This window comes from Macrobrachium nipponense, chromosome 42 (genome assembly GCF_015104395.2).
Source record: "Macrobrachium nipponense isolate FS-2020 chromosome 42, ASM1510439v2, whole genome shotgun sequence".
Lineage (NCBI taxonomy): Eukaryota > Metazoa > Arthropoda > Malacostraca > Decapoda > Palaemonidae > Macrobrachium > Macrobrachium nipponense.
The window spans coordinates 14,681,344-14,697,867 of record NC_061103.1 but is presented as its reverse complement, the minus strand read 5'-3'; the positions used below and the strand labels follow the sequence as shown (position 1 = coordinate 14,697,867).

The following is a 16,524-nucleotide window of genomic DNA, read 5'->3' as shown; positions in this document are numbered from 1 at the left end:
TATATATATATATATATATATATAAATATATATCAAATATATTATACAAATACACACACTAATATATATTCAGGGTGTTTTGAAATCGAAATTAGAGCATAAACTAAAATTGATATGGACAAAAATAAAAGTAATTCAGAACAGGTATTTATTTAAGTTTCTCTGTGAGTATTTAATATTTTGTGTGCCCCCATATATAATAGATATATATAATATATATATATAATAATAATAATAATAATCTAATAATAATAATAATAATAAATAATTTAATAATAATTAATAATTTAATAATTTAATAATAATAATAATAATCTATTAAGTTTTTTCAATTAATTAAATTACATAATAATAAATAATAATAATAATAATAATAATACCGAATTTAATTTTAATATAATAATAAAGCTCCTTTATTTCAGCTCAGGGCCATATACATGGAATATACAGTAACATACACAATCTAGATACATGAGACAACATGATAAAAAAATGAAAAATCGGCACTTATTCACAAAATAGCTGAGGTAGCATAAAAGTTAATAATCATAATAGTATTAGTAATAACAGCAATAATATTGGTGAGGAAAAAAATGCATTGAGAATTGTAACAGTTAGTGCACAGATTATATAACTTAAATTTCAACTAGAGTCCTTAGGTGGTTACAGTAGTCAGGTCCTGAGGGCTAAATACGAAAATTGAATGTAAAAATAACTTTAACTTGATAGTATTCTCAGTAATAATGAAAAAGTAAAATATCAGCAATAAAAATGATAATAATGACATGATCTGCAGATGACATCTTGCCAATACAGAGATTAAGTCCTTTAGGATGCTTTGTTTGAGCGAGTTGCTGCTGTTTCTCACTCGGGTTATCAGACTGGACATTGTTCGCCTTACAGTGATTTTTAAATTGTCCAGGTGGTTTTCTATGAACATCTCTGTGGCAGAGTGGCAGCGGGGATTGATTGATTGATTTATTAAAAATTATCTGGCGTCACAACTGCTAATGATTATTGACGCCACTACAATGGAATATACAAAGCATATGTGAGCATATCCAAACCATCAAATACATTCATACGCACATAAATACACACACAAGACAAAATTATTAACTTAAGATAAAAAAACATTAAAAACTCATTTAATTGAAATAAAATAAAATTAACAAAGGAAAATCCCCATGATAAAATAAATTAATAATCGTAAAACCTATAAACTTACAAAATAGTAAAAATTAAATTTGATTTAAAATACCGATGGCATTATTAAAATTAAACAAGGCGCTTTCAGTAAAATCTGCCCCTAAAATCTTGATAAGGCAAAAACCATCTTCAGTTCCCCTGCAACGTGGAGGAAGGTACCTCTCTCTCTCTCATCTGAAAGACTGGGGAACTCGACTATCAGGTGTCTGACTGTCAATGGTACCAAGCATTCGTTACAATAAGGCTGATGATCCCTACTCATCAGAAAGCCATGTGTCATTTTTGTATGGCCTATTCTAAGCCGACTGATTATTACTTCCCTTTGCTTAGTCATTGATGAATACTTCCAAGGAAAGATGGTGGTAGCTATTTCTTTCATATTTGGTTTTTTAGCTACCATGCAAATTTCCAGGAATCAAAGAACGCTGATTTTAATGACCTGATACATATCATTTGTAGGGAGTGCACACTTAGCTTATTACTTTGGTTGACAGCTGTTGTGGCAAGTGAGTCTGCTACTTCGTTTCCTGCCACACCGACATGTGCAGGGGATCAACAGAAAGATACTGTACTACCACTAATCTTAAGCAACTGAAACCACTCTAAAATTTCAATTATGATATGATGGAGTGAATTAAAATGACCAATAGCTTGCAAGACAATCAGTGAATCGCAACACATAACAGAGTGTTCTCCAGAATGACAAGCAATCTCTTTAAGGGCAATGAGAATTTCATAACACTCTGCTGTAAAAATGGATGCCTGATCTGGCAGCCTTCCACTCTTATTAAAATTGGGAAATACAACTCCATAGCCAACGCCTGCGTCAGACTTGGATCCATCTGTAAAAGCTATGACTGAACCATCATGGCCCGTCAAATGTTCTAAAAAGGAGATGCGCAGCATCTCAGCACTCCTTCTTCCTTGCTACCAGTGAAGAACCTGCAGTGCTCCACAGAAGGAAGCTTCCAAGGGGGCACAACAGAATATGTAAATGGCTAGACTTTGACCTTTGGAATAGAATAATCTAAAATTTTTAAAACTGTATTCAAAAGGGTTTGGATAACGCGGATTATGTTCATAAAGGTTAAAATATTTATCATTAAAAACTGTTTTGCTCGTTAATGAGTCAGGAATCCTCTGGACTCTATGCCAGTATCGAACAAGTGATATCTGACGAGATGAATCTAGATTAGTTCCCCTGAATCTACCAAAAGACTTTGGATTGGAGACTTTTTAAAGGCACCACTCACAATCCTTATTCCTGCAATCTGCACCGAATCTAAAATATTTAGTTTTGATTTCGAGGCTGAAGAGTATACCTCATATGCTAATTTTTTTGATGCCACTATGGCTTTGTAGAGGATCATTAGGTGATTCCTATCTGCTCCCCAAGATGTATGGGAAAGCACTCTTAAAACATTCAGAACTTGCATACACCTAACTTTCAGATCTTTTAGGTGAGGTACCCAAGTCATTCTTTTGTCGAACAGTAATCCCATAAAACGTGTTTCTTCTTTACATGATATCCTCTGATCATGTATGTAGAGGTCAGGATCAGGATGTATACCTTTAATGCGGCAGAAATGTACAGCAACAGTTTTCGATGTAGAGAACTTAAAACCCCTTTTTTCTGCCCATTCGACAATTTTGTTAATAGCCAGCTGCATTTTTCTCTAAGTCATTGCCATTCGCGAGGCTGCACACGTTAGAGAGGTGTCATCAACAAATAAGGAAAACATAATATCTTTAGGAATCACAGAGGCAATGCCGTTAATGTACAAAGCAAACAGTGTCACACTAAGGACACTTTCCTGTGGAACTCCTTCTTCTCAGCTGTAAAGAGATGAAAATGAGTTTCCAACTTTAACCCAACTTTAACCCTGAACCTTTGATTTTTTAGGAAAGCTTGGATGAATAATGGTAATTCTCCTCGGAATTCATAATCATGGAGTGTCTTCAAAATACCATATCTCCAGGTTGTATCATAAGCTTTCTCCAGGTCAAAGAAAACTGATACATGATGGTTTTTGGAGATGAAAGCCTCGCATATTGAATTTTCAGTGCAAGAACGCATTTGACGAAAGCCACACTGGGCTGGAGTTCTAAGGCCCTTCTTTTCTAAGATCCATATAAGTCGCACATTGACCATTTTTTCCATCAACTTACATATGCATGATGTTAGAGTTATAGGACGATAACTAGAGGGAGTAGTACCATCCTTCTGTGGCTTCAAAAAAGCTAGTAATATAGCTATATTCCACAAAGCTGGAAATGCATTTTCTTTCCATATTTTATTAATGATACTGAGCAGGAACTTTTGTGTTCCGAGTGGCAAATTTTTTATCATGGAATAGGTTATGTCATCTGCACCAGGAGCAGATTCATTACATGATGACAAGGCAGATAAAAATTCCTGAGAGGTAAATGGCTGGTTATATGATTCACTTCGCGTGGATGTAAAGTCGAGAATTTTATTTTCATTTTTGAATACATTCTTTCTAGTGAGGTGAGCTTTGGGTTTTTAGAAGAAACATTAGCAAAATGGTCAGCAAAATCCTCACTAACATCCTCTGGATTGTGTCAGGTCAAGTGGCATTGTTGGAACAAGCGTATTCCGCTTGTTTCTTAGTATTGATTGTTTACCTGATAACCATTAACCTGTTCTTTTTTGGGGGGGTCAAGTGAGTTGACGGACGATGTCTGATTTTAGTCAGTCAGTCAGTCAGAGGCAGTCAGGTATGATTACCCGTGGACCAGCATGGGGCAGCGTCAGGTACTGGACACCTGCTTATTTGGTGTGAAGCCGTCGCACAGAGTGTGACTTCGTGTTGGAGGTCGGCACCCTTTGGCCAGCATTGGCGTGTTTTCGTTGTCGAGAGGTGTCGAGTGTGACCTCATTGGGCAGCAGCCTTGGCCGGAATTAGCGTGTTTTCGTCGTATGGAGAACGACGTCATGTAGAGTGTGGCTCCATTGGGCATTATTGGTGTATTTTTGTCAGCTGGGGAGCGACACTGTGTGGAGGGTAACCTCATTGGCAGCGTGGAGCTGTATTGATGACCTTGTGTATAGGATTGTCTGTTGTTGCTGTGTCTTAAGCTGTAAATCTCCTTAGGTGGAAATTGAGTGTGATTATGTATCGGTTGACCTAATGATGCCTTGTTTTGCCTAATTCTCAGGAATTGTTTAGAAGTCGCACATTCAAAGTAATGTAATATTTTAACTGCTCACTTACGATGTTTATTATTTTCATATTTTGAATGATGATTTAAGTGCTGCTGGTTAACTGTCTTTATATTTAATTTTGATGCTCGAGTAATTTGGAATAATGCTGCTTGTACATTTTGAATGTCTTTAGTTTTGTGCCTGATTATTAATTTAAATAACTTTGCATATAGTGATGTAAATGGTCTGTTAATTAACTTTGTATTAATGTTAAAATTTTGGGTACAATTATTATTTAATTTGGTAAAATTTTTCAGTTTTTGGGATTTTTTTATGGGCTGTTATGCTGCTTTTAAGTAACTCCATATATCCACTTATGGATGATCTGATTTCAAGGGTATTGACTGACATACTGACTCATATGTATAAAGGTGTAAATACATAATTGTACAAATTAGTTTAAGGTAACTGTATTTTGTTTGTTTAGTTCCTCCCTCCGTTGCTGGGCTCTATCTCTTCCGGTTTTTCCAGTCCCGAATGTTCTAAAACTTAAAAGAACCTGATGAACCATTGACAGGGTTCATAACAATTGGCAACCATGTTTCCATTGACTAATAACACGGGTGGAGGTTTGGGTACATATTTGCCACTAATTTTTCTTATTTTATTCCAGACTTCAGGTAAAGGGGTTTTCCAATTAATTTTTGAGATAAAATCTACCCATGACTGACGTTTGGCTTGTTTAACTTGGTATCGAAATCTGGCTCGTGCCTTCTTAAATAAGATTAAATAATAGTTAATTTATTTCTGGAATAGCGCATAAAAGCTGCTTGCATTGCTTTACGAGCTATGTAACATTGAAGGTTCCACCAAGGAACCGGCTTTCTTTTAAATTTTCCAGTTGTACGAGGCATTGTCTTCTGGGCAGCATCAATAATTAGTTTACAAAGGAAATCCAGTGCATCATCCAGGGACTGGAAATCCTCAATATCCATTTCTAAAAAATTTAGGGTTTTGAATAATGCCCAGTTGGTTCTATGCAAAATACAACGAGGTGATCTTGGGGTAGCAATTTCACCAACTACATTAATAAAGATTGGAAAATGATCACGCCTAATCCTTCACTTATTGGACTCCAAGAAAAGTAACGATAACAATCAGGACTGTATAGTGATAAATCTATCACAGAAAAGGTCCCAGTTTGCATATGAAAATGTGTTGGTTCTCCAGAATTAAGGATTGCAAGCACATGGTCTTCAATAAAATTATAAATATTGTTTCCTCTAGGATTGGAAATGACATCACCCCACAGGGGGTGTCTTCCATTAATATCACCAACAATAAGAAAAGGCCTTGGAAGCTGATTTATTAATCCCTCTAATTCTCGAGTCATATTATGATATGTTCTATTTGGAGGTAAATACAGTGAACATATGGTATATTCTTTTTCAGAAAAATCTGAACAGCAACCACTTGTAAGTCTGTTTACAGTGGATATTTTTTGTGAGCTGTATCTCGCCTAATTAACATAGCACTTCCACCATGAATCCCTACTTGCTCGTCATAATCCGAATGATAAAAAAATGTATTTTTTAGGACATATGATTTTTTGTTCAAGCATAGTCTCTTGCAGGGCAATGCATATTGGTAAGTTTTCTTTAATTATAATTTGTAGAGATTCATATTTGGCTTGCATCCCCTGACAGTTCCACTGCAAAATTGAAAGCCTGCACTCCATTACGATTGATAATTAATAATTATCTTTCACACGTTTTAACCTGGGGATATTGCTCTGGATAACGATGGATTTCTGCGAGGAAATTTCATTACTTTTATTTTCACTTTTATCTTTTCTTTTTTCTGATGCTCACTCTCTTTTCCTGTGATCTGATTTGGGCCGAGTTCCATTGTATGTAGTCAACTATATTCCTTTACATATCTCTGCTGTACATGATTTAAGAACCTGTGGTTTTGGTTGCTGAAGTGATGTGCTATTTTGATTATTTAAAGAACATCCTGCTTCAGGTTTAACATCACCATGCTCCTCTCCACGTGGGGTTGTCTCAGCCTGGTTTAACTTTGTGACTGCAGAGGATGGTTGCTGTTGCACTGCACGAGTAGCTGGCACTTGTGCACTGGACTGTGGCTTCTTAATTACAGATGAAAATGTAACTCCCAGTCTTATTTGAAGTTCTAGTACTTTCTTTCTGGTGTCTTTAAACGAAATCTTTTCCATAACCTTAACTGTTTGCACCTCCTTCTCTATAATAAATTTCACGCAACTTTTTGAGGATGCAGGATAATTTTCTCCACAATTAATGCAAGACGGTGGTTCATTGCATGGACCATGTGCTTCTTTGCCACAATTACAACATAAAGCAGGTTCTTCATTTATTTTCTTTCTACATTTCTGGATCAAATGACCAAATATCGGGCAGTGGTAACATCTCAAAGGTGATGGTATGTATGGCTGACTTTGAAGTTCAGCCAGCCTGCCTTAATAGCATTAGGTAATTTAAAGGTATTAAAAGTGAGGATTAGCTTTGCCAATGGAACAGTCTGATCCCCCACCTTCTTTCTCATACTGACCACCTTTGCCACATTCTGTTCATCTAATTCCTGCTGAATTTCTTTGGTTTCTAATAAGAGCAGTTCGGGAGCATATATAGCTCCTCGACTTTGGTTATGAATAGGATGAGGGAAACACGTAACTTTTCGCCCTACTAAGGTATTCATCTTGAGCAATTTTCCACTTTGTTCAGGTGAGGAGACTTCAACTAATAGGGTCCCATCATCTTGTGGACGAATTTTTGGTGCACAGTTACATACATTATTAATTTCTCTGCTTGCTTTAAATACACTGATATTCTGCAATACATCATCTTCGAGCCTAAGAACTATAAACTTATTGTATGAAACTAATTCATACATACCAGGAAGAATCTCCATTTTTCCTTTCTTATTACTCTGTATATTTAAGTTCCTTGAATTCAATTTTGCATTTTTCTTTCTTTCCAAAGCAGGAGAAGAAAAAGGTTCCATCGTAACAATGTTCGAACCTGAATTATCCATTGCCAAGTCCATTTCCATGCCAGGGTCAGATGATAAAAGAGGGGAGGTTGGCCATATATACAAAAAGATATTATTCGTCCGGGTAATCCCCATATCCACCACGGAGCCATAGTTAGAGGACAGCCATCCCTTTGACAAACACCGCCCTAGGGGTATTACCGGCATATACACCTCACCCTCAGTGCTAAGGCGCCATGATGTCCATCGAGATCACAACCCGGCACCGATGGCAGGGTTTGACCTGAAACTTTCCCCTCGCTCGACCACATCGGGTACTCGAGTTCTACAGGTGAGGTGGCGTGCCATCCATCCTCACCTTCCATCAAAGCCCAAGCACATGTCAAATCATATCAAAAGTCATTAACATAAAATCCACACCTAAATAGGAGGAGGAGGTAGAGAAATAGAAATAATATACAGCTAGAGGGGAAAGGCTGACTAATTTTGTTTGACCAACAGCTGAGTCCCAAGGACAGGTGAGAAAGCATCCCCATCAGGCATCAGGGCCCAGCTGCTGGTCCCTAAGCCCCCTACCCATGCCAAGGGGTCAGCATCTAGGGGGTGGTAGCAGGGAGTGTTTGTGAGGCGTCTCAAAATGTTATTGTGCATAACAGTGATATGTCTCATGGTCTCTCGGGTATAGTTCGTCCAGAGGGAGCACCCATTGTTACTGTAGCAATACGAGCGGAAGAGCAGCAGTTTCACATTTTGGTGACAGAAGGCAAACCTCCTTGCAATCTGTTGCTAGTTGCACATAGTTTACGACACCTCTGTTCAATGTCTGCCATATCCTTTAGGTTGTCGGTGATAATGTGACCCAAATACGGAAATTCCTGCACAAATTCCAGCCAATGGTTTCTGAGGAAAATTTGTGGTTCTGCAATAAGCTGAAGCTATCTCGGGAGCAGCGATGTGCACTGGGTCTTGGTTTCATTGTAAATTATATCAAATTCATCTGCATATTGGCGGCAACTGTCGATGAGTCGTTGGAAGCCATGCACTGATGGGGAAATCAGAACCATATCGTCGGCGTAATAGAGGTTTTTTATAGTTGTTTCATTGACAGTGCATCCGATTGGGAGTGAGTTCAGTTTGACATTCAAGGCATCTGTGTACGTATTAAACAAGTATGGAGAGAGAATTCCCCCTTGTCGAAGCCCGTTTAGGGAGCCGAAGGTGTACGATAATGTTACCCCATTTGACACAGAATTGCTGTGTGGAGAACCAGCAGCGTAAAATGCCAATTAGATATAGGGGTGTGCCTCTTTTATGCAGCTTCAGGAAGAGCTTCAGGTAGTTTACTCTGTCAAATGCTTTTCTCACATCCACAAAACAAAGGAAAACAAGAGAGGCTGATGATAGGTAGTAGTTCAGGAATTCTTTCAGTATGTAGATGCAGGTGTCGGTTGAGTGGTTTGCTTTAAACCCGAACTGGTTGTCAGTGGTGTGTAGAAAGGAGAGAAGTCTCACTAGTAGAACCGACTCAAGTATCTTCGATGCGATCGTTGTGATTGCAATCGGCTGGAGTTGCCAGGGTCAGCTGCATCCTTTAGCTTGTTTTTGATTAATGGTATCAAGTGAACTAAGAGTAGGGAGTCTGGAAGAAACTGGTGAATCATGCACACATTGAATAGGGGAGCTAGCAAAATGTAAATTATCGGATGGCAGAATTTGAAAGCCCCTGCGGAAAGACCATCACAGCTGGGCGATTTATTATTAGGTAGGCTGTTTATGGCATCGCTGATGTTACCTTGTGTAATAGCAAGGTAACACGGTCTGCAGAAGGAAATTGAATGGTGTCAGTAAGGAGGTTATCTACTCACCTCAGGGAATCTTGATCATTTATGCAATTCAGGATATTGTTGAAGTGATCGCCCCACATACTTGCGATAGCCTCGTCTCCGACTGCTTCCCCTACTCTCTGTGATAGCTTTTTAGTTTTGGGATTTAAGGACTGGATATCTTTCCAAAGACAAGGATAATCACTAGATTCTAAGTTTCTAGACATTGCATCTGCTCTTAGTTGTTTTTCATTAAATCTGCAGTGCTTAAGAGCAAGTTTGAACTGCGCTCACTTTGATGAAATCTATAGGCAGTCATGCCTGAAGCAAGCATAGCGGAGATTATGTTCGAATAGAATTCATTCAGATCCCTTCTGTGGTGGTCATTTCTACAATTTGTTTTAGTACAAAGTAAGGTGTCTGCCGGTTGAACTACTGATGACAACCTGGTTTCCGTGGTCGCCCTAAAGTATCTGGTTTTCTGTTGGTTTTTAAAATCCCAGTTTACCGCTGGTGGGCGGTCAGTTAGGGGGTTCACAGTAGGGAGGGATGGGGTACTGAATGACACCTGTAATGGGATGTGATCGTAGCCCGTTGCAAGATCGTAGCAAATATTGCAGATCATAATAAAATTATGAAGTTGTGGAGATGTGATGCAGTGGTCCAGCCAGGAGGTTTTAATTGCGTCTGCTTTATTATGTACATATGAATAGGGGGAGGGAGGGAGGAGGGTTACATTGCTAATTTGGAGAGCATGATTTTGACAGAAGCGAGTGAGTTCATTATAAAATTGTTTTGTGGGGTGGGAATTAAGGTCCCTGATTATACAAATGTGATCAGCTGGAGAAATGTGAGTAATACTGTGTAACTCCCCTAGGATCATGCTGTAATGATAGAAATTATTGTTATTTTCCCTACTGTCACTTGAAGCCCCAGCAATCTGTCACTCCTGTAGGTCATCACCTTTATGTCTAACGATTTGTGCCACAGGAAAGAGAGGCCCCCTTTCGGGCGACCGGCTATGATTTGATGTGTAATTTGCATCGATGAAGTCAAGAAGGTTCTGAAGTCTTTATGTATTGAATCGCAGATGACAAGGTCATGTAGCCAGAGGAGCGTTTCTTGCAATGCAATGATGCCTTTGAAATTTTTGCAGAACATGTTTAGGAGAGGAATGTTCCACTTGAGGCCAAAAATATTCCAAGAGATTATGTTTAATGTAACCATGACTACTCAGGAAGATGGGAGATGAATGCGCTGATTATTTGGGTGGATGGGGGGTTAGCCAGGGGGAGTGGGCAGTCACTCGCCGTGGGCGGTTGGCTGGTGCTTGCGGTGGAAATGACCCTGGTTGGGGTGTCTGTAAGTTCCCCTTGGGGTGGTTGGTCCCGGATTAGGTTATATCTTTAAAATAATATATTAGGACCAAAATTCTCACCTTTAAGAACGTCGAGGTGTTGAAATAGGCAGGTTATCCTGTAAGCCACTTTGTTTACTTTTGCATGGGAGTTCGTGAGAGATGAGTGGGTCAGAGCCAGTGAGAAACTTGACTCTCTCCACTATGACGTCTAGCGTCACTGATGAGTGCAGATTGTGAATTACTATGTGACATCTCTTCTCAGGTGTCGGGCGAGGTGAAACATGAATGTTGAGCTCCGGTTCAGCGGCCAAACGGGAGGTTTTTCTCTTCTTTTTGCTTGTTTGTATCTGCCAGTTGCCAGACCCCTCATGATCACTCTCACCTGCATCTACAATGGGGGTTTGGGGGCGGGGGGAGATGGCTGGGGAGAATCACGTGGGCTGGTAATCATCATCAGAGATCTATCTTCTACCGGAGGCACCAGGGAGGGAGAAGTTGGGAGACCAACAGTCCCTTCAGAATGGTCTATAGGTGATGGGGGCACTCCTGTGTTGCTGGGAGGCGAGGAAAAACTGGATGCCGCAATCAGAGGAGTCTAATGGCTATCTGTGCGATTGTCTATTGAATCCTGCACTCCTTTGATCGCATCCCAGATCTATGCGAGATTATTTGTTTCCACAGTTTTAAGACTGTCTAGGGATTCCTGTAGTCTTTTCATCACTCCCAGATTCTTGAGAATTTATTATTTGTCTCCCCGATTTTTTCTGAGTTTTCTCCAATTGTTTCTGAGAGGGATTTTGCTGTTTGGAAGACTTCTGCCATGTGGTACACCGCAGGTAGGCTTAGGTCAGCATTCTACTTTGGATGCAGATTGTAAGGGTCATCGGTGTAGATTTCCACTGAGCAGGTCCTTAGCCACTTCGTGATATATATTTTCTTGTGAGAGGACAGGTTTTTTGCGGATCGCTCCTTGAGAATGCTTTCTGGTATCAGATCTTTGCCTTTCGTATATGCAACGTTAATTTCCTCATCAGAGAAGACATCACTGACCGATTGTATAGCGGACTCGATGTTGGAACAGTTCGATTGGTATTGTATAAAGTAAAGACAATTTCTTGCAAGTACGAAACTTGTGTGTGGGGCACAGGCACCGGTAGGTGCCAGGGTCACTTGCGCAATGGTTGGAGGTTGGTTGGATGACATTTTTGTGGCAAAGGAAGGGTCAAGCACTAACATATACACTGCATTCTTTTACCCATTTCCCAGGACCAATAGGCCTCGAGTAGCTGTGATTTGAAAGATTTCTAAGGCACTGATTGGAGCAGAAGGGATATTAGTATATCTGCAATTGCACAACACACTCTTCCTTACACGCCGGGTATTATGTGGAGACACTATTAACACATTGCTTACTATAAGAGGTATAATCACCAAGGGCAAAAAACCCTTCTATTCTGTAAAGAAACTCGCGAGAGAAATAAGTTTCTGACTCGCATCAAGACCGAATCCCGGACTTTCAAGTAGGAATCCAGGGCATTAGCATTTCATTCACACTAGTTGACCTCTTTGGTAGAGAAGAGGTGCTGCCAAGCAGGTTACAGAAGTATAGATGAAGTTGAAGCTAATTACTTAACCGCAAGTTGTCTAATTTCCCTATTATTCAAGCTCTCAAATAATAGCATTTAAGCTTTATTTTCCTGTTTTAGCAAATAGGATGGAAATCGACAGAATTCAATGTACAAAATACACAAATAATTTTCTATCTCACTTTGGATGGAACTCAGGACCTCTCAGATGAAAAACGAATGTGCTCCGAAACCATGTCATTGGGAGAAAATGTCCCACTTCAAAATATAGTAAATTATCTCAAAGAAATAAACCTTCTTTATATGATATAACACCTCTTATAATTTCATAGTTATACAGTAAGGGCTGAATGGCCTTTGCTGCCCCAGTGCTTGGTGTTACACCTAAACTTTATAAAACCAACCAACCGAAACCATGTCACAGGAGTCATATAGGAAGCCAGTGCCTTAGGAGTTATGTACATAAGCCACACATCTTCCATACCAACCTGTCAGTTCTTTCTTAGGAGCTGTGTGATACATTCCATCTCCTATTAGGACTTCTGCAGCTTAGATGGAAACACCCTTTTGTTTCACCATAAGAGTTCCATTGTTTTAGACCTGAGGTCAAACTTCATTTCTAAGTTATGCTTTTTAACTGTGTTGATTTCCATCTTATTTACCATGATATTAAGCGAGAGTAATCTTAGTTTTGCGGGTCACTGGTTAGTCGGGAAGTTGACTAAGACTCGTTGGTATGCAGTGCATAACCTACCAAGGTAATTCTTAGCGTATATGAGAATCTGCCTTCATGGGCTCTTTGTCATGGTTGCTAGGCCTCGTGTCTCAACCAAGAGGTTTTGTGTTAAACGTTGACTTGAGGTAATGATTTATCTCTGTATTTAATGCATAACTATGTGTTCACTTCCTTCCAGCTTTGATATTAATATAGATCATTTATAATTCCTGATTTGTTCTAAGAATTACACGCTTATAGATCAGTCAACATTATTTTTTTTATGACATTCTATCAAAATAAAATCGAAGTGGATCTTTCTTGTTTGTCAGTAGGTGGGCGATCAGGAGGGTAGGTGAGACATGACACATCCACCCTCTTCCTGCAAACCTGTTTGTCCTCCCCAGATAGGGGGTGGGTTAGGTTTGGGATCAGGAGGGTTGGCGAGACATGAATCCACCCTCCTCCTGCAAACCTGTTTTGTCCACCCCATTTAGGAACAGAGTAGGTAAGGGATATTGAGGTTAGGGAGACATTACATACAGTGCCAGGTTCCAGTGCAGCATAGCGTGTGCAATCCAGGCTCGTAGCTAATATTGTAATTAAATCTTTGGAACAAAATTTAGGTATACTGAACCAATTACCAAGAAATTCAGTTTGAGTTATTGATAAAGGATTTGAAAGAAAACCATTCGTTATTATTAAGTATATTTGAACTTTCATTCCCTCATTAAAGCCCCGTTGCATTGAAAATTTCGAAGAACCCCTGTGCAAGGTTCTCAAAACTTTTACTGGCGGAGACCATATCAAGAGCAATAGCAATACAATTCATGGAATCTGGGTGGGATCGCATAATAATAATAGTGATATAGTAATAATAATCTTATTATTGGTTATTGAGAGAGAATGCGTCTGTATTATTATTATTATTATTATTATTATTATTATCTTATTATTATTATATTATTATTATTATTATTATTATTATTTTAAGAGAATGTGTCTGTAACTTTTTTGAAGGAAAAAAAAATTTAATTAAAGAAAAATGACTGAGGTTCAGTCCTGTATGTGAAAGCCTGCAAGGCCAGTACCGTATTCGGAAATCTGCCGTTGAGAGTTGAAGAATCAGTTAAAATACCAGATACACATTAATGTTATCACACTTTTTAATTGATATCTGAAGTTCTCCATTATCCAGCAAGCAGGCTTTTCTTGAACAGGGATTAGTTGTTCCTTGCCTTTTTATAACCTACACCTTTTTAACGTAAGGAATCCGTTTTTGTGCCTGCACATGAGAGAGAGAGAGAGAGAGAGAGAGAGAGAGAGAGAGAGAGAGAGAGAGAGAGTGAGTTTACAAACATCGATAGAGAGTGGCTTTGGCCAATGAATTCGCCAGGCATACATACTGCAAAGTCTATATCAACTTATACCTTTCTTGATGGCTCAATGGTCAAAGTTACTGTGTTTTGTTGTTTTTAAACCAGGCAGCATTTTGAATCCTACTGATTACGATGCTCTATTTAAATATAATTCCCTATGGGTGTAAGTTATTTCCGAGATATAGTGAATTGGATATTAAACGATATTCGTGGCATAATGTTTGTGAATATAAAAATGTCAATGTGCGTGTGATGGAAATTCATAATTAGCCATGTGTTAACCATTTACCAGTCAGCTACCATGGTAGAGGATGGCTGATATCGATTGTAAGTAGCAAACATGAATTCGATAGGCATGCTTACAACAGAATCAGTATCAGCTCATATATCTCTTGTTGGCTCTGTGGTTAGAGTCATTGTACATTGTTTTTTCTACAACGGGAAATTTTTTGAATCCCACTTGTGACGAGGCACTTATCAGTTATAATTTTTGTTATCAATATTAAATCCTCTTAAAAATGGATGTTTATCAATATTTGTGGCTTAATATTTGTGAATATCATAATGTCAGTGTATGTGGCAGAAATTCGTAATTAGCCACGTGTTACAAATTTACAAATCAGTTATGATAGTGAAAGTGAGTGGATAGTTATTCAGAGTAGGTATCAGCTTTTACTTCTCTTGATGGCGTAGCGGTCCGAGTTTCTGTACATTGTTGTTTTTAAACCTGGCAGTGGTTTGAATCCCATTGGTGATGCAGCGCTTATCAATTATAAGTATTAGGAGTAAGTAATAGGAGAGATGTAGGTGCGCAGTAGTGAATAAAGAAAGGAAATCATGGAATGGGGATGAAATGATTGATATTATAGATAATGTCAGTGTTGAATAGGGATAGAGGAGAGGAACTGTAGAGACTAGTGACCATTTAAAAGAGTAAATTAGAGATAAAGAGTGATCATGAATGTGAGCAGTAGTGATCTAAAGGGTAAACAGAAATCAGATAACTGGGGTAAAGAATGCCAGTATTGATGGTGGAAGCAGTTGATTCATGTAGATATTTGGAGTGAATGGACTGGGTAATGGCAGCCTGAAAGAAGAGGTGTGTCAACATAAGCGAAGAGGAATCTAAATGGTAGCTCAAGTTGAAAGGGATCATGGAGCCAACTCACCTTTAGGGAAGTGAAGTATGGATGATGAATGTAAGTGACTGAATAATGACGGAGGCTTCCACTTGAGGGTCTTGAGGATAGAAAATATTTCTTTGGAGTAAAAATGGGTGAAAATGTGATGACACGGACATCATGAAAGGCAGGAGAAATGATAGTGTGAGAAGTGTAAGGAGAAAAAAGAATTGGAAGATGTAAAGAGTGTTGGATAAATGGAATAGAATAGGTATTTATATGGATGTTTGGAAGGTAGAGGTGAAGGGTGCATGGTTGCTCTTGTGTGCTCGGGATGGAATTCACTGTAGTTCTTTTAGGTGTAGATTCATAGCAAAACTCGATTCAGATTGTTAACGATATTTGGAAACGGAGTTGCAAGTTCGCCAACTGATAAATGATCAATTAAGAAGATCTTTACAGGTCAGGTCACTTCATCTTCTTTCGGAATTGGAAAAACATCTGCTTCAGACATTGTTGTTAATGAGGGTAACTATTGCAAGCATACCAAATGATAAAATTTCTGTTATAACTGCAAAGGACTAAATAGTTACAAAATGTATGTACGTGATTAGTAAGGTGGATGTGAGCTATTTGAGAAAAATAAGTACGAGTTTTCAGATTAATTAATGAATTTGAAAATGACGTTCCACATTTGGGCAAGATTTGTTGCAAATACCAATGCTGCATTTGTGCTAGGCCAGATGGGAATTCATATTTTAATTATTCCAGTGAAATTAGCTTACCAAAACAATGCTGTTAAAACTTTTAGTGTATAAAACAGTACGTAGTAGAAAATTTTAAATTATGAAGTATATTTAGGATTTTTCCATGCCCGTGTGAACGGATGTCAGCAGGAGCAGACACTGCTCAGCTTTAAGAAGAAAAGTGAGAAGGTATTTTCACCATCTCGTGATATGATTGAAATACGCCTGAACAGCTGAGGCTGTAAAGCTTTGAGAATTATTTTTTCTCTACAATGAGGAATCATAAAATAAGGTAATGTGTCTGTTAATCTTAAAAGATAAAATAATTTGTTCATCATCTCTTATTTAGAAAATTTTACTAGATATTGTTGTGCCTTATGAAACAGCCA

At 38.5% G+C, this 16,524-nt stretch overlaps 1 protein-coding gene across 1 annotated transcript; it reads right to left on the bottom strand.

Moving 5' to 3' along the window:
* Positions 1-3,004: 3,004 nt before the first annotated feature.
* On the bottom strand, positions 3,005-3,361 carry LOC135213275 (uncharacterized). The gene has a single exon (XM_064247255.1). The coding sequence runs from the start codon at positions 3,359-3,361 to the stop codon at positions 3,005-3,007; it is 357 nt and encodes a 118-aa protein (XP_064103325.1).
* Between the last annotated feature and the right edge of the window lie 13,163 nt (positions 3,362-16,524).

Bases quoted from the DNA above. Each gene is read 5' to 3' on its own strand.
- LOC135213275 (XM_064247255.1), bottom strand. From the start codon at position 3,361: ATGGTCAATGTGCGACTTATATGGATCTTAGAAAAGAAGGGCCTTAGA.